This window comes from Oncorhynchus gorbuscha, linkage group LG18 (genome assembly GCF_021184085.1).
Source record: "Oncorhynchus gorbuscha isolate QuinsamMale2020 ecotype Even-year linkage group LG18, OgorEven_v1.0, whole genome shotgun sequence".
Classification (NCBI taxonomy): domain Eukaryota; kingdom Metazoa; phylum Chordata; class Actinopteri; order Salmoniformes; family Salmonidae; genus Oncorhynchus; species Oncorhynchus gorbuscha.
Window position 1 is genome coordinate 52,780,085 of NC_060190.1, and position 23,904 is coordinate 52,803,988.

The 23,904-nt window shown below is 42.8% G+C and overlaps 1 protein-coding gene across 2 annotated transcripts in view; it reads left to right on the plus strand.

The window, feature by feature from the left end:
• The window catches only part of LOC124002665 (rho guanine nucleotide exchange factor 10-like protein), a 119,959-nt gene that overhangs the window by 66,872 nt on the left and 29,183 nt on the right, over positions 1–23,904 (plus strand). For both annotated transcript variants that reach the window (XM_046310276.1, XM_046310277.1), the window contains one exon: positions 11,708–11,794. In XM_046310276.1, coding sequence (XP_046166232.1) covers positions 11,708–11,794 — 87 coding nt within the window. The remainder of the gene's footprint in view (positions 1–11,707; positions 11,795–23,904) is intronic.

Consider the following 23,904-nt stretch of genomic DNA (forward strand, 5'->3'; position numbering starts at 1 on the left):
GGCTCAAGTTGTCTAGTTAAACAGACTAGTGTGCGGTCTTCAATAGTTTTAAGGATTGTTTCTCAGACATGAACTGAGATACACTGTATGGCTTAACAGAATGGCCGCGGCCCATCGACATCACCACTCAATCAATAATCACAGCATCTACAAGCAGAGAATGAGGGGCATGTCTACTGTGCTACATTGCAGTGCAGTTAAACACAGTCTTTTCCCATTGACGGGTAATCAAAGACTACTTGCTGCTGCACCCCAGGAACTAAAAGTACACCATCTCAGGGAGGATCTTGCTCCAATGGTCCTAGAGTCTTGGAACAGTACATTCCCCAGCAACGCTGGCTAGAAAGTGGCGATCAATAGAGCCTGTTAAGAGTTGGGAGACTCGCATAAATCAACTGGCAAACTGTAAGAGATGGACTAAAAGGTTTTCAGGACTCAGTCAAAAAGGTATCAAATCAATTTGCAGTGGCTGGAAGATGATATTTCTGACTACATTTTCAGCTATAATGTAGTTACAGGGCTTGCAGTGCAAGGTGGGTGGGGGATGCCAAATTACCATGGCCACCAGGGGAGGACGTTATAAAGTGATCATGCAATTACCTTAATGGCTATGGGACACCTAAGCATAAATCAATGTTCTGACATTAGATTAAGATTCCACACAACCCAATAGTCTGTCTGGAAGCCATATGGGCAACGGAGCAAGGGGGGTCCTCGGCAGCTGGAACAGTGGAGTCTGGAGGAGACAAACATCCCTCTGTATTATTGTGGGTTTTAGAACGTTCCCAAAGGATCGCATGGGGCTTCTGGATTCTTCTACTAATGTCTGGTACACCTGCTGAGAGAGTGAGCCAAGGCAATTAATGGATTTGGAGCCAGCAGGACCACACTGCCCCAGAGTATTTGCCCACATTCTCTTTTCCTAACACAAACAAATGAGACACCTGAGCATGCCAACCAAAGGGCATGGAAACCATGTCTGTCATATGAGCTGACCACAAAATTGCCTGATAGCGAATTATTTTCTTGGGATGAGAGACGTTGTTGTTGTGTTTACATGAATGTGCGGGTGAGTTTCTGAAATGTATGTGTTTATGCATGCGTGTGTGCCTGCACTGTGTGTCTGTGTTCACATTAGCTGTTGCTGGAGCGCATGTGTAAACAGGGGACTGGAAGAAGGTGGCATTAAAGGGAGTGACTAAGTCTTCCATGCAGAACAGCCTTTGATTAGGGGCTTAACTCAACAACAGACCCCTCCCCCCTCTCTTTTTCTATCCCTCCCTCTCTCTCATTCTTTCTCCCTCTCTTTATCATCCTCTATTTCTCTCACTCTGTCCCTTCCTTTCTGTCTCTCTCTCTTCTCTCTCCAGCTCAGCCTTTGAACTTCCACTGGGAAGCACACATCTATACGTGCCAAAGCTCCCAACATCTCTTTCTCCAGTGTTGGCAGCCTCACTTGGCAGTCTGACTTACAGTGAGGGCGAGAAAATAAAAAGAAGAGATGTGGCTGAAGGAGCCAGAGCTGTTTCCAACAGAAAATAAAGTTCTAAAGCAGCGTAGCATGAACATGCGAGCAGAGCGCGGGTCACCTGAGGGAGCTCTGCCAACTGATCACTGCTGTGCGCTCTGGACTCTGCTCACTGGGAGGTGGAGCGGGCTGCTGGGCAGATTCGTTAGGCACCGGAGATAACCCTTATCACAAGTCTCTGTTGAGTGAGATCAGTAGGGATTGACTGACACACACTCACACACTTACGAGACCCAGTCTATCAGGCATGGTTTGCCCCACTTCTGAGGCACATAAGCAGAAGCTGTTATCGCTAATGTAGCACATCCTGTAGCCCTTTGTTGTGCTTGAAATTAATTATAATCTCTCAACCATGCAATTCCTCAAACTTTAAACTCTACTGTATGTTGAAATCAGGTCTTTGTAGAATATATTATATATATTATGTTATTAGGACACCATACCTCTACCTCATGTGAACTTGATGTTCATTTAACTAATACTGAGGGGTGAAAGAGATGGCTGTTTCAAAATGCCCAAGGAGCTGGCCGTAGGCTGCTGCCTGTGTCTAAGTGCTGGCTGGTAAAATAATTTTAGTTGGCTTACAGTCTGTGGTGCTCAGCTTGAATCCCCCAGACAGGGCCCAGCTCTCCTTCCACCACTTCACTCTCCTCCAATCTCCATTCTGAGTAGGCACCTGAATGTCACAGGGATGTGGTCTGCTGTGTTTCCAAGGCCACCCATTTCCATTCCATCTAGCATATGTCACACTCAGACGCTCCAAGGCCGGACTAATGGAGCGGATGCAATGATGATGATCCCCACTATCCTAGAGCAGATGAGTGGTTTAGTGTATCATATAGCAGCTCCATTGAGAACTTTGTATGTGTGTGTAAGTGAGCCTGCGTGTGTGTGTGTGTGTGTGTGCATGTCTGTGATGAACCTGTCTTTACACAGCAGAAACCCCTCCACGTATCCTCCAGACTGAAAAGGCCACATCCTCAGCCCCTCATAGGGCTCTCACAGATCCAAGACCACAAAGAAAATAAATGTTACCATATTCCGTTTATGAGGCATTAGGAGAAGGAAAGAAGCTGGTGATGGCCGGTATGCAGCAGTAGAGCTCTTATACTACTTTTGGGGATTTCATCATGTAGGCTTTGAAGTGGAGAATGACAAGCTGGAAAAAGGGTTTGGGCAGCATCATGTTAGCCTCCTATTTCACTTTTTTAAAGAGGATTATCTCCTGTGTCTCGGAACAGAGACTGGCTGGCTTGCATCTCGGCCTAATACACTCAATTAGTTCACAGAGATCACTAGCCTGGCTAAGCAAGGTCACTGTTATTTGGTTTTAAAATCCATTAAACAGACGTCATAGCGAGACCATCTCCTTTGTTCCCTTCATTGAGTGCAGTGGAGAAACATTGAACATGGTCACTGGGGTTTCTGTGCAGTGGAGAAACATTAAACATGGTCACTGGGGTCTCTGTGCAGTGGAGAAACATTAAACATGGTCACCGGGGTTTCTGTGCAGTGGAGAAACATTAAACATGGTCACTGGGGTCTCTGTGCAGTGGAGAAACATTGAACATGGTCACTGGGGTCTCTGTGCAGTGGAGAAACATTAAACATGGTCACTGGGGTCTATGTGCAGTGGGGGTACATTAAACATGGTCACTGGGGTTTCTGTGCAGTGGAGAAACATTAAACATGGTCACTGGGGTCTCTGTGCAGTGGAGAAACATTAAACATGGTCACCGGGGTCTCTGTGCAGTTGAGAAACATTAAACATGGTCACTGGGGTCTCTGTGCAGTGGAGAAACATTGAACATGGTCACTGGGGTCTATGTGCAGTGGGGGTACATTAAACATGGTCACTGGGGTCTCTGTGCAGTTGAGAAACATTAAACATGGTCACTGGGGTCTCTGTGCAGTGGAGAAACATTGAACATGGTCACTGGGGTTTCTGTGCAGTGTAGAAACATTGAACATGGTCACCGGGGTCTCTGTGCAGTGGAGAAACATTAAACATGGTCACTGGGGTCTCTGTGCAGTGGAGAAACATTGAACATGGTCACTGGGGTCTTTGTGCAGTGGAGAAACATTAAACATGGTCACTGGGGCCTCTGTGCAGTGGAGAAACATTAAACATGGTCACTGGGGTCTCTGTGCAGTGGAGAAACATTGAACATGGTCACCGGGGTCTATGTGCAGTGGAGAAACATTAAACATGGTCACCGGGGTCTCTGTGCAGTGGAGAAACATTAAACATGGTCACTGGGGTCTCTGTGCAGTGGAGAAACATTGAACATGGTCACTGGGGTCTCTGTGCAGTGGAGAAACATTAAACATGGTCACTGGGGTCTCTGTGCAGTGTAGAAACATTAAACATGGTCACCGGGGTCTCTGTGCAGTGGAGAAACATTGAACATGGTGACTGGGGTCTCCGTGCAGTGGAGTAACATTAAACATGGTCCCTGGGGTCTCTGTGCAGTGGAGAAACATTCAACATGGTCACTGGGGTCTCTGTGCAGTGGAGAAACATTAAACATGGTCACTGGGATCTCTGTGCAGTGGAGAAACATTAAACATGGTCACTGGGGTCACTGGGGTCTCTGCGCTGGACTTGTTGTGCATGTTTGTGCTGCTTGCTGTGCATGTCCCTCCCGCTCTCCGTCTCATCCATCTTTCCTGCTGATGGTGGGGATAAGAGAGGAGGCAGTGGCGTGTTCTACGACTGGCCCTAAAGGAGTGATTCAGTGCTGGAGAGGAGTTTGTAGAGGGGCCATCATCACTGGTCTCAGGCTGTAAGTGTTGGAGTCTATTTATAGCTTTGTTGGGTTTGAAAGAACTGCTGATTTACAACAATACAGACTTAAAGCTGTTATGGCGTTGGTGACAAAGGTGGCTCGATTGGAAGGCTGTATGTGTGTTGCTAACCACACTGTAGACGACGTGCCCATGAAATATGGATCAAAAAAGAGGGAGAAAAATGGAAAGGGAGAAAGCCTTTTCCCTGATGATGCAACATCCGTCTGTTGATTTCTCTCTCTCTCCCCAACATGGTTTTGGGTAAAGTCATCAAGATGACACCTTATGCAATCACTCTCTTCCTCGTTTCTTCATGAAGGTCGTTCTTTTCTTTTCTGAGCAGCAGATATCATCCTCCTCTCTGATTTGTGGGGAACAGATGCCACAGCATGGATTAAAAGCTCTTTCTTGACACAGATCCGCTGGGGCGTAGCAGGCTCCCTTTCTAGTCTGCAGCGCTATCCCTCTGGCAAACACAAACACACAAACAGCAGGGTGCAAAAGTGCCTGAGCCTGTCTGTTTGGAAAGTACACACTGTCCCCACAGCCATGTTCCCCAGCTCTCATCAAGGCTTTGCTTTATTAATTGCTAAAGCCGTAACCTCCCCAGCTCCCCTGTCTCACAGGAGTGGTGTGATTCATTAGGAGGGCTATAGATTTTTGGTGAAGGAGGGTTCATTTCAAACAGCCCTAATCTGCTGCTTGTTTATTCATCTCATTCTCCTCTCTCCTGGCGTGTCACCCAGCATCAGAGGAGAACTGATCTCTCCACACAAACAGACTGCCGCTGCTCATCCCCACAGTTCAAACGGGGCAAGGCGACAGGCCCTCGGAGGGAGGATTATAGGGATGCAGGAGGAAGTGTCAATCTGATTTCTCTCTGCTAGCTGGATCACAGCCGACGTGTCGCTTGGACTGATACGGCCAGGCCTCCTGGTCAATGCTGCGGGGTTGCTGGGCTCAGCAAAAGAAAAACTGCTTCAGTCCACCTTGTCACCATCACAGGGACACAGTGACAGCACACAATCTCATACTGCTTAATACTCCTCATCAAAGAACCACTCACTACAGGGTCAGGGCAAACTTCTGTCATTAAGAGAAAACAACTCACTGTGAATTGTCTATTCCAACATCTTCACCAAGGTGTAGTGTAGACAGTGGCCAAGCTCTCATCTTTGTGGATCTCTTTATGTCAGCACTAAAGACTATCAGATGCCAAGCGTATTGAGCCAAGATAATGTTTTATATTGATGGTGATAGTCAGCACAAACTCAGCCCACCTCAGACCAATCTACACAGCAGAAGGCTATCTCTCCTGTGAGTAGTGTTACTGCTGTGCCGATCTGTAGGGACTTCAGAGGTAAACTCAGAAAGCACTGATGAGTTGTATTTGAAAAATACCAAAATGATGGTAATTAAATATGTATGAAGACAGGATTAATCACGTGCTTTACATTATCATCCTTTCAGGCCTCTGAATTATGTCGACATCATTATGAGTTGTTTGTGTGATTACCATGGTATTTAAATGGTTTTGACAACCCTCTGTTTTTCCTTGCTTAAAGCTCTTTCAGTCTGGCTTCCATCCATGTCTTCTTTTCTCTTTTCTACGGCTCTCCATACCAACAGAGGGCAGTGTGGTGCTAGTCTTCAGATGCAGGGGCAGCCTGAGCCATTGCACTGCTTGACTGCGAGGTCATCTGCAAAGGGGCTGATCCGTCGTTGTGACAGTTAACATACTAATTACTGTAAATAATACGTTCTCTAGCAATGCCTTGGAGAGGGGAGTGCCGCTCCCGTCCTCCACCCCCCTCCAACAGTGTCTTACTTCACTCTGTTCCTGTCAAGATAGTGCACAGACAAATTGTACAACCAGGAGGGGAACACAGTAGATGGGCTAAATATTAGCCCGCTGATGTAAACATTCCTCCTTTTGTATGATATAAAAGGATACTCTAATGTGTCAGAATATGAAATCCATGCATCACTGAAGAGAAAGCAAACAAGTTCTGCATCCCACCCTGTTCTACCCTGTTCTGAATGTTCCAGTGTTCCTGTGTGTTTATTCTGTTGGTTTGTTCTGTCTTTCTCACGGTTTGTTCTCTCCTTCTCTCTGTTCTTCTCTACTAATTACTCTGTCAGTCTCTCCTCTACCTGAACAATACATGGCCCACTGCCAGGTCTTACAAGAACACTAGCTACCTACATCTAGAAAACTGTAAGACAAAACAAGAGGGCACCCTCTTTTGAGCACATAGTGGCTAATTGACTACCGTGTTCATATTCTATAATGTAATAGTTCTTCCCTGTTGCCAGAAGTTGGCTTGATTTTCTTACTGTCCAGAAAAGTGGGTGAGCAAATGAATCAAGTCATAATTTACAAAAGCAGAAAACGGATTAATATTTTTGAGAGTCTTTGCATTGAATTCCTGTATTGTTGAGCCAATCTGGCCACAATAGAATGGGTTCCAAGGATGGCACGGGAAATTTGAAACCCAAGATATTACTCCTTGATCCTATGTAGAGACGGCCTGGCAACTGTGTCCACGTCCCCCTGTTTTTGTCTCAGTGGGTACCAGAGGACCCTTTGTTCTGAGTTCCATGCCATCTGATCAGGAGGATTAAACAGCCTCTGCCACACACCCTGTGCCCCCCGTTTGGTGCCATCCAGGACCCCTGTCGAGACAGAGTTGTGGTTGTGGAATCTTATAGCTGGGCACAGATCACCATAGCCTAGCACAACTGGGCCTCGAGCAGATAGGTGCCTGGCAGGGATAGATGGAGGGAGGCGATTGACGCCACAGAGAACTCTTGGCCCGTGGTCCACTTTTGAAACCCATTATTTGACGGACAGTCCATCGCTTTCATCCAGGGAAGTTGGAGCCGCCTGCCATTGCCGCTGGAGCCAGCGGGGACGGAGAGAGCGACATGCAGAATGTGCATCACATTGGCCAGACGTGTTGCTATTGCTCAGCGAGCAGCTGAGAAGGACACGTGGAACAGACAAATCTGTGTTGAGTCACGAATATCAGTTTGTGATTTCCTGACAATGTCAGGCCACGCTCAGAGCAGATGTATGCAAAACTATTCTTCCACTTCATTCCACTTATTGCCTGATCTGATCTGTGGAACAGCCAAAGGAGATACCGAATCTTTACTTTACAGACAATACTTATTAAATTGAAGGAGACATCCCTGGCCAGGCTTAATAATAAGCTGATATCCGTATGTTTATCCCAGAACTTTAACCACACTGTGAGCTCAGCTTCACGACAATAAAGAGTTCAAAACAGAAAGCAGCTGCACCCTATTCAATCCATTCCTACTGCTGCAGATGGTTTAATCTTAGTCTTTCAATAACTTTGAACATTCTGAGTAGTAGAGGGCTGCAAGCACAGAAGGTGGTTGACACTCATTTAATTTAAGTCACTGGATGACATCCAGATCCTGAAATGATAACATGAGCAGGGTGTCTTAACTTTGATCCAGCCATCCTTCTGGGTTAGATTCACTGGAGGATATTGAACAACAACTAACAAGCAAACAAAGGGCTGTCCCGTTGGTGGCAGTGCCACGTGCTCCTTAGACTGGAAGCTGTCTAAGAGAGTGTCTCTGCACATACTGACACTGACTGTGTGTGGGCTTTAACTGACTGCTACTCTATTGATTAAATGCAATTGGGTACGAGTGCCGGAGCCAGTCAATTATCAGTTAATAAACAGCAGATGTTTTCTATTAGTGCCTGTTAGTGCGTGTGATAGATTGTTGCTATGTGGATTTGACCAGGAGAGGGGAAGGGAGGTGATGGGAGGAGCGTTGCCTTGGGTGTATTATACCTAACTCCATTGGGTTGCTTTGTCTTGGCCGGTTTTGTTATTGTAATACTGAGCTTAAAATATAATACATCTGCAAACAAACTCACAATTCTCTGCTGGGCAGGCCCAAACTGTAAGCTCAGGAACCACACTCCAGAATGAATACCACAATTGGTAATACAGCACACTATCCAATAAAGAGAATCCATTACACAAGAAAGAATGGAGCCAGACAATGCAATGCCTGCTTGCTGCAGTGTGACTACTCATTGATAATGTTACAAACCTCCAGTGGGCTCCGGTGCATGTGCCTCGTAGAAGTGCGCACAGCGATCGTCACACATCTAATGTTTGGTCAATTTAGACACAGTGGAGCATAGATTTCACAGCAGATGCACAGGAACATAACACGTCCACCCGTGTTTCCCTCGGTAAGAGACAAAAGCCTGACAACACATGCTGCCAACTGTATAGATCGTATAAAACACGGTTCTGTTGTGGACTGTTACCAGTGACAATACCTTCAATCAAAGGCCAGATTTTTGGATTTGACTGCAGGTGCTAATGCATGTTACTTTCTGGCTGCCATTGATGCAAGCTAAAACATGAATGGTGACTATCATAGGTGGGAGGCCAGTCCCTGATGATGTGTGTAGGAATATCTACGGCTATAGCTCCTTCCCCTGTCTTCCAGCATGCTGCAATGCAGGCTATGGCCTACACTAACCATAGTGGCCACCTAGGGGTGGCATATGGGCTGGCGCCCCCTTGGGGTAATGGATGGGACGAACCCAGTGTCGGGAGTTGGGTCATTGGGAACCTACAGCTGGGAGACCGCCCTCTCATTCCATCAACAAACCTCAATTAGCTCACCTGCTGATCACCTGCTGATCACTAGGTAGCCTAGTGGTTAGAGCTAGATTGAATCCCAGAGCTGACAAGGTAAACATTTGTCGTTCTGCCCCTGAACAAGCAGTTAACCCACTGTTCCTAGGCCGCCATTGTAAATAAGAATTTGTTCTTAACTGACTTGCCTAGTTAAATAAAGTTTAAAATAAAAAATACCCCCCCCCCTCTCTTTCCCGCATTCCCCAAAGTCCTCCATAAAATATCCCATTCGATCTGGCTTACCTGCCTCCCTCCAACTTGGATCTCCTCTTCTGATTGACAATTGCCTTAGCGGAATCTTGTATCACAATGATTTTTAAATGGTTCCTCACTGCTACCTTATCAGTATTGGCAACCTCAATGGCGTGTGCATCGATCAAAACCCCACGTGGCCTCTGTACCTTTCAATGGTGATTTTAGGTTGAACTGGTGTTTATACAGCTTGATTTGTTTACACCTACCAGCATTATTTTTAAGGTATTTTGATTTGTGATTTATATTATTGAGTGTACACTTCAGCGGTGGGCAATCTATCTTGCTGGGAGCATTTAATTCCATTCGGTCGAGGTCCTAGCTACATGTGTATATATACAGTATACCTGGGACAGGAAGGGTATATATAGAGGGACAGTTCTGATAGAGTAGGGATCCCTTTAGTATTAGCAGACTTTCTCCAGAGAGTGCTAACAGACAAAGCAATTGCCGTCTGTGAAGATTGCCCGCGAAGGCTAGCTGTCTCCGGTGACTGATAAAACCCACAGTCTGCAGCCCACAAAACCACCAGCATCCCATCGCTACTGCTGCTGTCCCTCTGGTTCAGCTACCAGCCTCTTCCTCCTAACCTCGGGGCTTCCATATGGGGCCCTATTATGACTGCTGTTTAATTACCAATCAAAAAACAGCTCACTCCTCTTAAGGGATGGCTAGCAGAGAGGGAGAGAGAGGGAGAGACAGAATGAGAGAGAAATAGCTCACATGGGCTCTTTAAGCAGAGACAGAAGACAAAGGGTGAGGGAGAGCAAAAAAATGATGGAGAGAGAGAGAGACAGTGCATCTGCATGATAAATGTGAATAGATGTAGAGAGACAGAGGGAGTGTGGAGGACAGATGGGCAGAAGCAGTCATCTGGCCGACATAATTTTTCTGGGGATGTGTTTGTGTTTACAAACAGACCCTGCCAGGGAGAGAGGGAGGGACTTAGCAAATGAATGTTATAAATTATCCATGATTTATGTTTGCTGCCTTGGGGACAACAGTAAAAGGCGTGCATCATCCATAGCTGACCCGGCTGAGCCTTATCCCCACCCTAGCACCACACAATTAGATGTTCCGTCTGCCACATGGCCCAGCATCACCACTTACACACATACATAATAATAAACATTCCCTCACGGCCATGGTGTTGGTCAGGGAGGCTGCGTGCCTGGACAGATGGTCATTTGCAAAGGAGACCTAGGTCTCATGTCTTCCCTGTTAAAATAAAGGTTAAATTAAAAATAAATAAATGCTCACAGTGCTGTGTCTCATGGGGACACTGAGGGATAGAAGCAGCAATTCATTGGCCAACACTGAAAGCCTCCAAGCCGAAGACAGCTGTTGTTGCTATTATTCTCTGGATGTCTATTTCTATACTTTTACAACTGACTCATGGATCTGAGAGCTGTGCTATTCTAAGCCAGTCATTGGCTTTTCATTGCAGCCATTCATACCGCTCCAACTCTGGACCGGTCTGTTATTGTCTACTCTAGACCCTCAGGAAATCTCCGGTAGGAGCCATTTCATGTCACACTCCTCCTTTTTTCCCCATGTATACTATAACTTTACAACCTTTTAGGGAATAGAATATGTGTTCATGCTAAAGTGTCTCTTTCAACATCTATTCATACACCCCCCAAAAAAGCTTCACTCGGGAGTAGCGGAAAACAGATTGTCTGTAAGTGCTCTGCTGGTCCCAGGTACTAGCTGTGGTCTTTCACTTGTGAGGGCGCAATTTGATGGGGTGTTGGGAAACAAGCTACAAAGGGCTGTGGGCAGTTGGTAGGATATATCTAGACAGCAGTGAAACACAGGGTTTCCATTAGAACCGTAAGAGCTGTGGAGACCATTCTTCAAACTCTGGCCAGTTATTTTAGCCCAATCTAACTATTAGACAGTCATGAAAGGCCTTCATAACAGGAGGTCACTATTACGATTGACAAATGAAAAGCCTACATCTGTGTATTTGTTTATTTCGACTTTCGAAACAGTGGGTCCCAATCAATTTCCGATGCCTGGTGCAATTTCCCAATGTGGTACTGTCAGTTTGTCAGTAGGAGAACTACTGTGCTGTGAGCACTGCTTGAAAGGATGTTACCAATAGGAAATGAGTGGCTTTTTTAGACAGCTGGTTATTTAAATCTAAAAACACCTCGGTTGACAACTTAGAGCTGCTGGACATGGTAACACTTGTTGATAATGGAACACGTGAACTGACCCCACACCACTGAGAAACGGGCCTACAGTATGTCATGGATGAGTCTAATCCTCCTACTAACCTCTATAAGCCGAGACAGATATAGATCAGTCTCCCACTATAAGAGCAACAGTAGCTCAACCATATGGGGATGATGCATATTGAATTATCTAAATGAACAAAACAACATGTAATATTTATGGTTACTTAATATTTGTTTTGTATCCCTTACAGCTTGAAGCTGCCCTTCACAATCCGGTGCAGTGTGCTTTGCTGGGCTTCTCTGCAGCGAGCACCTCGCTACCTCAAGGCTATCTCTGGGTGAGTGACTTACACATACACAGTTTACAGGCACACATATACATACATGTATGCATGCACACAAACACACATGTGCACATAGAAGTATTTAAAACAACATTAACCATGACACCCTTTTATACAAATACATCCTCTGTAATATTACATTTGTAGTGGCCTCAGGGTTGATCACATCTATTTATCAAAAGTACAAAACATGTGGCAATGAAAGGGATACAAATAGTTTTTCTCTACAAAAACAAGTGTTGCCATGCAAACTGACCCTTCACTTTCATTTAGTATAGACCTTTTCAAATGTAAAAAACATAACAAGTTCTATATGTACCCACTAGAGGTTCTCCAGTAAACATCCGGCGCTAAAGAGCCCCATAATTGCTAGCTAGCTAGTTGGGGTGGCAGGTAGCCTAGTGGTTAGAGCGTTGGGCCAGTAACCGAAAGGTTGCTAGATTGAATACCTGAGCTGACAAGGTAAAAATCTGTCGTTCTGCAGCTGAACAAGGCAGTTAACCCACTGTTCCTAGGCCGTCATTGTAAATAAGAATTTGTTCTTAACTGAATTGCCAAGCTAAATAAAGGTTAAATAAAAAATTTAATAAAAAGTTGGCTAGCTAGCACATCCAACCAAAAAACAGAACAAACTAACGTGAACTCACCCCATTCCGTACAAATGTGCGCATCCCCAACATTCAAATGAGACTACAAAGAAAACTAATGTGACTGTAGCGACTGTGTTCAAGCGACTTTCTATTCAAGCGTTGATCGACATGGTAATGGCTCTAGAGTATTGGAGAAAAGTTGAAAAAACTGACCCTCCGTTACATCGTGACGTGTCATGCCGTAAAGTACAGCACGCATAAAGCAACTATTTCTGTCTTACAATCTCTCTCCACCAGGTGTAGCACTTCTCTCATCCTTTAAAAACAAGAAAAGGACAGTGACCGGGGTAAATACCTAGTAAATACCTAGTCATTTTTTGCATCTTTCATTCTCAAAGCCGCTGTTTACTTCTAAGATCACTTTAGCACCGCCCTAAAAACCCAATTCAAATTCGACACAAACCTTCAAATAAGTGTAATAATGACACATTATATAAACTCTTTATAGCATTTTAGAGGCGATAAGGTGATAAGTTGGACAGATTGAGTGAATAAAAGCAATTTTCCCACACAACATCTCTCCTTCTCACTATCACGCATTAGTTTTGTGAGTGAGTTTACGTTAGTTATATACACACATTGACTTGTTGCTATCAGATCCACTAAATAAAATCATCAGACAATGTTTATTTCCCGTTAATTATCTCTTTGTTCTGGTGGTGTTACATATGGCTAGCACAGCAAATAACCACAGAGCTAGTGTGATATGAAGGTAGAGAAAGATGAACGTACCTTGTTAGCCAGCTAATGTTAGATGCATTTTTTCCCACGGCAGCCAACATTACAACTAAATTAATTGCATACGAGTACAATGTTTGAGGGCCACATTGTTTCCGTCAAAAGTTAGCCAGCAGCAGTATTTATCCCACTATCACACTCTCTCTCCGTTCACCAATCTGTTTCTCCTAGCTCTTTGTTTGCTTCCTCCATAACGCAACTATATTTTAGCCAGGTGTATTGCCTAGGTGTTTTACCAAGGTATATATGAACCACTAACTTGTGCTAGGCATGAATTATGGACCTCACGTTACGTGACCTAGCTAGTGGTTTGTTTACATGTTGTAAAGCTAGACTACACAAATGCTAGCGCCTTGTGGTGATAATGTTAAACTGCATAATAATTGCACCAGGATGATACATAACATGAAGCAAACAAATTGCAACTTTATGTCAACTTTATTATTTTGAAATTAAGTCTAATTAACCATACAATATTCCTTTCTGCACACCCTCATGATCGTGATATTTAATTGTTAATGCCCTCGAAGCCGGTGTTTGGAGGATATATTGGCACGGGTGTTGTTAGGCCTGAGACGAACTTGAGGGCCGGCAAACAGTGCCAGTATATCCTCCAAACACCGGCTTCGAGGGCATTATCAATTATTTTTCTTTACAACGGGTTACAAACATATTAAAATAATGATTGACATATTTTAATTAAAAATGTTATTTTGATGAATTTCTTAATACTATTTCATCCTTCCACAAGATATAGTCTCGATACAAATCTAGGGTTGCTACCCAAGCCGACAGAATGCAACCCAGTTGTTCAGTCTTTTTGTTCTGTATCTATGGAAGCGACCTAGCCGTTCGTTCTAAATGTTCAACTGTCATACTGGCTGGCAACATTCTGAACCCTTGCTTGTTAGCTAGCCAACTATGGCTAACTAAGTCACATCTAAAAGTGCAGTCAGAGCAACAGCAAAGTAGATGCATTTGCATTTGTTTAAACTGTTTTCTAGAGACATTTATTTGGATACATCCATAACATTGAGCAAATGAGGTGCGATTTTGCCTGGCATAGAAAATGTGCTCACTCATCAGGACACTGTTGTTCAAAGGAGCTAGCCAACAACACTAACACAAACACTTCAAACTGAAACTGGAAAGACTGCAAACTAGCTGAATTGACCTTTTTCAATTGACATTTCTTTGTATAAAGTTGAAGTTGAAGTTTATATACACCTTAGCCAAATACATTTAAACACAGTTTTTCACAATTCCTGACATTTAATCCTAGTAAAACTTCCCTGTTTTAGGTCAGTTAGGATCACCACTTTATTTTAAGAATGTGAAAATGGCTTATTTCAGCTTTTATTTCTTTAATCACATTCCCAGTGAGTCAGAAGTTTACATACACTCAATTAGTATTTGGTAGCATTTCCTTAAACAATTTAAACTTAGGTCAAATGTTTCAGATAGCCTTCCACAAGCTTCCCACAATAAGTTGGGTGAATTTTGGTCCATTCCTCCTGACAGAGCTGGTGTAACTGAGTCAGGTTTGTAGGCCTCCTTGCTCGCACATGCATTTTTTCCTCCAAACATAACGATGGGCATTATGGTCAAACAGTTCTATTTTTGTTTCCTCAGACCAGAGGGACATTTCCCCAAAAAGTATGATCTTTGTCCCCATGTGCAGTTGCAAACTGTAGTCTGACTTTTTTTTATGGCGGTTTTGGAGCAGTGGCTTCTTCCTTTCTGAGCGGCCTTTCAGGTTATGTTGATATAGGACTCGTTTTACTGTGGATATAGATAATTTTGTACCTGTTTCCTCCAGCATCTTCACAAGATCCTTTGCTGTTGTTCTGGGATTGATTTGCACTTTTCGCATCAAAGTACGTTCATCTCTCGGAGACGGAACGCGTCTCCTTCCTGAGCGGTATGACGGCTGTGTGGTCCCATGGTGTTTATGCTTGCGTACTATTGTTTGTACAGATGAACGTGGTACCTTCAGGAGATTGGAAATTGCTCCCAAGGATGAACCAGACTTGTGGACGTTTCCAATTTTTTATCTGAGGTCTTGGCTGATTTGTTAGGATTTTCCCATGATGTCAAGCAAAGAGGCACTGAGTTTGAAGGTAGTCCTTGAAATACATCCACAGGTACACCTCCAATTGACTCAAATGATGTCAATTAGCCTTTCAGAAGCTTCTAAAGCCATTACATAATTTTCTGGAATTGTCCAAGCTCCTTAAAGGCCCTGTCAAGTTAGTGTATGTAAACTTCTGACTCACTGGAATTGTGATACAGTGAATTATAAGACTGTCTGTAAACAATTGATGGAAAAATGACTTGTGTCATGCACAAGATAGATATCCTAACCGACTGGCCAAAACTCCACAAAGAAATTTGTGGAGTGGTTGAAAAACGAGTTTTAATGACTCCAACCTAAGTGTATGTAAACTACTGACTTCAACTGCATATCCATAAAAATAATGCCAGCTTATTCATGATTTTGGCTGTTTGAGAAACGCTGCCTGCCTGTCTGTCTGTCTCGTCCCAACTCCCAACACGTTCAATACGATGGGACAGCTGGAGATCGAATTTGAATATTGAAACAATGTTGCAAATGTCGGAGAGACAGACAGCAAGGTTTATACAAATCTCCACAGTTGAAAATGGCAATGTTAGTCTAAAATAAAAGTGAGATAATGTCTACATGCTTTTTATAGTGGAGATCAAGTTTTTAAATTGCTTGGCTGATGAGACAGTGGATTGTGCAGTCAGATGGAACAGAGTAAATAGGCATTTTAACGTCATAGATTTAGCTGGTGGTAACTTGTGGAATAGATACCGGCTGGTATGCGGTTTTAACCAATCAGCATTCAGGATTAGGCCCACCCTGTAACAACGTTTGTCTGTTGTAAGAAGAGAGTCAGACCGAAATGCAGCGGTGTAGGTTACTCATGACTTTAATGAAAGTATCGCGGTACATGAAATAACTGATATAAGAAAACAACAACGAAACGTGAAACTAATTACAGCCTATCTGGTGACTACAACACAGAGACAGGAACAAACACCCACAAAATACAACGCGAACTCAGGCTACCTAAATACGGTTCCCAATCCGAGACAACTAGAATCACCTGACTCCAATTGAGAATCGCCTCAGGCAGCCAAGCCTAACTAGACACACCCCTAATCATACACAATCCCAATTAATACAAACCCCAATACGAAACACAACATATAAACCCATGTCACACCCTGGCCTACCCAAACATATACCAATAACACAAAATACAATGACCAAGGCGTGACACACACGTTGTATAACTGCTAATAATGTCTCTCTCCTGTGCATGTCAACCTTAAGGTCTACCTTCATTTCAAGGATAGGGCTTGCACTAATCCAATTCATGGGGGCATGTACAGTAGCTGTAGAAGTCAAACCTGGTATCCTTCAACATGGTTAGCCTCATTAATTGTCTAATAAAAAATAAAAACCCACACACACTGATCTTGCCAGTATCAGTCTTTTATTTTCTTTCAAGTTGTTAACAAATGATTCCCAAACACATAAGTTCTCAGATGTGTGAGTACTTTTCCTATTTCTAATAGTATCATTTCAAATGAAAGAAACAAATGAACAAAATGTAAACAATGTACAAGCCACATATACAAGTGCATTGGACATGCCCACAAGGATAATACTAATCCCATCATATGTCTGCATTGGACATGCATCCCATAAATAATATCACTACTGTGACCAAAAGGGTAGAGCACAGATAGTGGAGGCAAGAGAAAAAATACCCTGTAGATTGACCACAGTAAATGGTCACTTTTAAATGGGCTGCAGAGTAGCCATGTCATGTATGAGTTCCATCCCTGTATGGCTGACCGGGCCGGGATGCAAACCTTAATCAAATGACACTTGTACCTAGCATGCCAACCACTGGAGAAGGATGATAGTGAGTGTAGCAGAATGATGCAAATCAGGGCAAAATTGCATGGGGAGATCCTCCCGCAGCTGAGATGCTTAAAGTATTAAAATATAGATACATTCATGATAGACAGGAGGAGACACTACTTGAAGTCTCAGGGGGATGACATCACAGTGGCTACTAGAACTCACTTGCAGCTCACCTCTGCTAGAGTCACACCCCTTTCACCTCCTATGCCACCGACAGTATAACTGAGCTGCCACATCTTACCCATTACTGTCCATGCAGGCAATACGGCGCGCTGCGATGCTTCTTTGGGAAATCTATGAACTTTTCTATTCTAAAATAGATTCGTCCCCAGACGTAAAGGACCATCTCACCTTAAAATACACTTAAGAAAACAACTATGCTAAGTTAGCTAGCTAGCCGTTTACAGCTGAGACAGAATAATTGTTGTTTACAAATGCACCCAAAGTTCTTTGAGGTTCCAGAGTTCACTTCCGCTCCAAAAGCCATTAAAAAGGTATATACCAGACTGTGGGAGAAATAAAAGACTACAGATGGGTTTTTTTATGAGTGGAGCAAATTGCACTGGCAGACAAAAGTGCCACAGTCCCTGGACTTGTTGGAATTTTGCTGGTTTTAAGAGGAACACTTTCTGTGAAAAACCTTGCCTCAGAAAATAAATTGTCTGTTAATCTTAAAGCAAAATGTTTTGGTGCCCCCTCCTTTCTGGGAAGAGTGGGCATTTTGTTGGGTAATCCCCGTAAAGCACGTGGATAAACCATCTGGATAAGGCCCTCTAGGCCCCATCTAGACAGACTCAGCTCCCTCCCACTAGGTGTTGTTTCAACATACAGTCATTTTTCAACGTATTGTGACGTGGAATCTATGTGTAAAATACATTGGATTTACAAAGAGTCATCAACATAAACAGTTGTTTTGAGGTTGCAATTTCAACCACAGGATCATATCATAATCTAACCAATTTTCAACATAGACAAAGGTTGTTTAAAATATGTTGAATTTGTACCTCTGAAACAATAGACCTTCAGTATTCTTTTTTATTTATTTAACCAGGCCAGTCAATTAAGAACAGTCTTATTTACAATGATGGCTTGGCACGAGGCAAAAGGCCTCCTGTGGGGACGGGGGATTAAAAATAAAACAATGTAAGACACGGGCATCAGCACAAATACAACAGAAAACAAACAGTAGATGTGTGTGTGTGCGAGCAGGTATGTGTGTGGTGTGTTTGAAGAAAACAACATGCTTCCTTACATAAGGCAACACAAACTAGTGACATCGGGTCTCAAGAACCTGTTCATCTATTTGAACTGCTCCAGGGACACCAGGTCCTGGAATTTAAGGTTGGCTTGGAGGGAATTCTAAGACCAGAAGGCTGATTATTGAAAGGACCTTTTTTTCCATGCTCGGTTCATTTTTAGGACTGTTAGCATAAAACAAGATTGAGAGCTTAAATTCGTTTTAATTTCGAGCGAGAAGAGAGGATAGATAAAATGGCAGTTTTCCTAAAATGACAATGAACCAGTGTTTGAGCCTGCGTGTTGCAAGTGATGTTCACCCCGACAGCACTGTAAAAATCACAATGGTGAGTTAGAAGTCTCTGATTGGTGACAAAATCAAGGGCTGAATGACACACATAGTCATGAGCCTTCAGTGTAGCGCTTGAAGCTTGCAAATACAGTAAATAGTAACACCATAGTCCAACACTGACAGAAAAGTACAACGAAACAACTATTTTCTGGCGGGAAAGGAAAAAACAAGCTTTGTGACAGTAATAAAACCCAATATTTACATTTAAATTTTTGTCATTTGTGACTCACAACCTGGATTGGGTCTTATGTAGCAAAATTTGAAATGGTGTTTTTCTTACATTGGAAAAAAGTAGAGAGCTCCAAAATGGGAAAGTAATTCTGTTTTAAAAGTTGATCAACTTGTAAACTCACTTTTGAGAAAACGGCCTTTGAATTAGGGCTGGGCGAGAAATGTAGTTTTTAAGACATATTCAAGTTTATGTTTTAGCTCTGTATCGCAAGAATCGAGGTTCTTTCATAACGATGTAATGTTTTACAAATGCAGCATCTCACTGTCTCTTCTCTGCCAGCCCAATGCCGAATCATGTCCCAATTGTATGCAACACGTGCACAGAGGTTATCCACCAATTACAACCCTAGACAGCCTTTCACAAATTGTAACCACGCTGGAGAAGTGTAGCCGCGGTAAAACTTCCACCAAAACGGAAAGTGTGGAAGCCAGCTCAGCCTCTCTTGAGGATGAAATCAGCCCCAAAAAGGGCAGCAATATTTTTTCAGTAATATGGAAGTGGTTTGTGTTTAAGAGATCTGATGTTCAGGAAACAAATGGCCTGTGCAAAATGTGTCGAAAGACAATTGCCAAGAAAAGCAGCAGTACAACTAACCTCTTCCATCACCTGCAACTGAAACGTGCGGTGGAATGGGAGGAATGCCGATTCCATTCGCCCGATTCCCAAAACGTCTGCTGAAAGACAAACTACCATAGTCGCATCCTTTTCAAACGTAATCCCTTATGACAAGAAACGTTTGAGGTGGAAGGAGATAACGGATGCAGTGACCATGGCAAAAGATGCTAGGTACAGTTGACCAGAAATATCAGCTGCCAAGCCGCAAGTATTTCACGGAAGAAGCCCTGTCGTGATTATACACTGCTACCCGCGAAAGAACCGCAGAGAAGCTGGCTAGTGTTTCTTATTTTTCCACCACAGCTGTTATAGGTCGAGCAGAACGACAGAGCCATACCTAAGTTTGACAGTCCACTACATAAATGAAGACTGTAAATTGCAAAATGTCTGCCTCCAGACGTCTTACTTCCCGGATGATCATACGGGTGAAGTAATAACCCAGGGTCTCAGAGACTCTCTGGCATCGTGGAATATGAGCGAAGACTGAAAGGTGTGCATGACAACTGACAGCAGGAGCAACCTGATAAAAGCATTGCGCTTGAACAACTGGACCCGCCTGCAGTGCTTTGGGCACAGGCTTCACCTTGCCATCGGTAAGTGTGACATTGGATAATTAAAGTGCATCCAAAAAAGTTCTGTTCTGTAGGCGAATGTATCAGTAGTTATCATTCTGCCAATCCAATAGCAAATAACCACAGGCTGTTTTAATTATAACAACACATTAACTAAATTAATACATTTTCAATCAAAATCATTATATAAATGACATATTCTAACAGCTAGTGGTCTAACATTCTAAACAATAGAATAGACGTGTGGGTGTGTGTTGTTAATTTGTTCTGCACAAATAGGCCTTGAGGCCTTGTATATATATTTTTATTTTAATAAAGAAAATTCAGTTAAGAATTATGACTTGGCCTTTTTTAATATGTTTAGAGAGAAACAAGAAATTTAGATATATATTTTGAATCGTCCAAACCTCTGAAAAAATGGAGATATTACTTTTAGGCCTACTTTGAATGTTTTGGTATCTAGTGAAGAGCTCTTCTTTGTCTACACCCATTCAGCATCATTCACACCCTCTTAAGCTTTAGCCCCACCCACCTCGTTTTGATCTCGGAGCATTCAGAGCGCACATTTGATGCTTTGGCCAATGATTTGTTTACCTCTGGATAACATGAAAACAGCCCAACCGGCTCTGCTGGCAACAAATTAATTCAGATTTTTTTCCCGACGTTTGCTGACACTGGCCATATTCAACGGATGTTGTACACTTTAGCTTAACGTGAACTCACCCCATTCTGTTGATCAACATGGTAATGGCTCTATAGTATTGGAGAAAAGTTGAAAAAAACAGACCCTCTGTTACATCTAGACGTGTCATGCCGTAAAGTACAGCACGCATAAAGCAACTATTTCAGGTATAGCACTTCTCTCATCGTTTAAAAACAAGAAATGGACAGTGACGGGGGTTATTATTATTATTATTAAAGGGGGATACCTAGTCATTTTTTGCGTCATCATTGCATGCAATCATCATTCTCAAAGCCGCTATATTCTTCTAAGATCAATTTAGCACCGCCCTAAAAACCCGATTCAAATTCGACACAAACATTCAAATAGGTTTGTAATGACACATTATATAAACTATTTATAGTGTTTTATTTACATTTTAGAGGCAATAAGGTGATAAGTTGGACAGATCGAGTGAAATAAAGCAGTTTTCCCACACGACATCTTTCCTTCTCATTATCACGCATTAGTTTCACTTCCCCACCCGCCATTTTTAAAAACACCCGACGGGGCTCATTGCCTGCTTGAATTATGCAGAAACGGGCAGAGTTTCGGTCATGTCATTTATTTTGTTGGAAAGGGGAGAAATTGTGCTTTACAATGGTATTGACATTACAGTTGATCTGGAAGTATTACATGTTTGGGGCGCAATTGTACGGACCAAGGCAATGCACAAGTTTACGTGAGTTTACTATAGATGGGTAAACAATGAATCTTGGTAAACAACGTGTAAGATCACACATGTCACGTAATGTTAGCTAACGAGCCAGCCAGCTAACGTTAGCTAGTCAAACAACAATGAACATAGTCCCAAATCATGTTGTTAATACCCTGCATGAATCTGCTGGGAGATAACATTGAACCTGGTTAGTTATCTCCCAGCAGATAGTGTGTGGTGTGTGTGTGATGTTACACGTTGTTTACCTAGCTAGGTTCATTGTTTACCTAGCTAGCTAGCTACATTTCTTAAACTAAAGTGTACTGTTAGCTAGCCAGCTAAAGTTAGCTGCTGGCTCACTAGCTGACATTATTATTCGTATCCCAGAGCTGTGTGCTTTGCTTTTTAGAGCCTAATGTTAGCTAGCTAACATTGAATCTGGTTGGTTAACTAGCTACTGTAGAAAAGAAAACGGTTCTGGGATACGAATAATAACGTTATACGTGTAACGTTAGCTAGCTAGCTAACAGTACACTTTAGCTTGAAATGAAACCCCTTTCTGTAAAAATGAGAAATGTGTAATATTTGAAAATGTAGCTAGCTAACGCATGATGGATGCATCTCCCTGTCACGGATGCCATGCCACAGTTGCCCTTAGTTTGAAGATGTAATCTGGAGACAGGTGTTTTCTCCATCTCTTTAGCCATCATACTCCAATTCCACTGATTTCGAAACTCGATCCTCCAGAAAGTGGAGAGCAACACTTATACAGCTCCACCACACAATACATTTTTTTAAAGCAGCGTTCGACAGTATTACCAACACAGACTGACCAGCTCAAGTAGACAGAAGCCTGCTATGTGGCAGACCAATCTGAACTCCTCTCTTGGCATGTCCAGGCCACTCATTATCCCAGACAATCATGGCTAGTGGGAAGGTTCGCTCCCTTTTTCTGTGGCTTAACCAACAAGGCTTGAAATTTAACAATTTTATTTGTATTTACAGATGGCATACACGTTTGTTATTAAGCACATGAAAGTTCAAAAAAGTTAATCTTAGCAATAACATTTAATTTGATACTTAAGTATATTTAAAACCAAGTACTTTTAGACTTTTACTCAATTAGTATTTTACTGGGTAGCTTTAACTTCACTTGTGTCATTTTCTATTAATGTATATTTTACTCAAGTATGACAATTGGGTACTTTTTCCACCACTGTGTACCCGTTGACGAAATTCATGCTTATGTTGGGTTTTTGAGCTAGCGCCCAATTGACTCCCATTATTTCCTTGAAGGAGAGCTCTCCTTGTTCCAGAATTGCCAGAATGCACTGCGTGGCCCATTGACGTAGCATGGGCAATGTGCACAATGGGCATTAATACGATTCCTATGGAATTTCCCATCTCCTCAAAAGTGTCTCTGTTGTTGTGAATTCCAGACTCCACTCTGTGAGGCACATCAATCTGTAGGTTGAACATGGTGAGATTGTAGACTCCTAAATTGATAGTGCAGTTTGTTGATAGTGCCAGCCGATAGAGAAAGCATTACATTGTGGATTTTGTAGTCAACTTGAGCTGCAAAAGATTTCCACAACGATTTTCACATGTTGCTACCAACATTATTATAACACCAAAATCAAACATTTGTTTACAAAAAAATATTGTTCTCACGTATTCATGTTATTTAACACTGTAAATTATAGGAATGAGTGGTTTTGGGTGGATTTGTCCTTTAATTAACACACTGGGTTATTTTTATTTATTTTATTTAACCCTTATTTTACCAGGTAAGTTAACTGGGAATACATTCTCATTTACAGCAACAATCTGGGAAATAGTTACAAGTGAGAGAAAGGTTGATGAATGAGCCAATTGGAAGATGGGGATGATTAGGTGACCATGATGGTATGAGGGCCAGATTGGGATTTTAGCCTGGACACTGGGGTTAGCACCCCTACTCTTACAATAGCACCCCTACTCTTAGTTACCACAGAGAGTCAGGACAATCGTTTAATGTCCCATCCAAAAGACGCCACCCCTACACAGGGAAATGTCCCCAATCATAGCCCTAGGTCATTGGGATATTTGTTTTAGACCAGAGGAAATAGTGCCTCCTACTGGCCCTCCAATACCACTTCCAGCAGCATATGGTCTCCCACCAGGACAAACCCTGCTTAACTTAGGAGGCAAGCTAGCAGTGGGATACAGGGTTGTATGCTGCTGGTTCAATTTGACAAGTAGTTCACAAACCACTCCGGAGCATGACAAGTAATCCCAATACACTTCAATCTCTGCACCAAGACCGTATGGTCCACAGTGTTAAATGCCTTTGACAAGTCTATGAATACAGATACACAATGTAGCTTCTT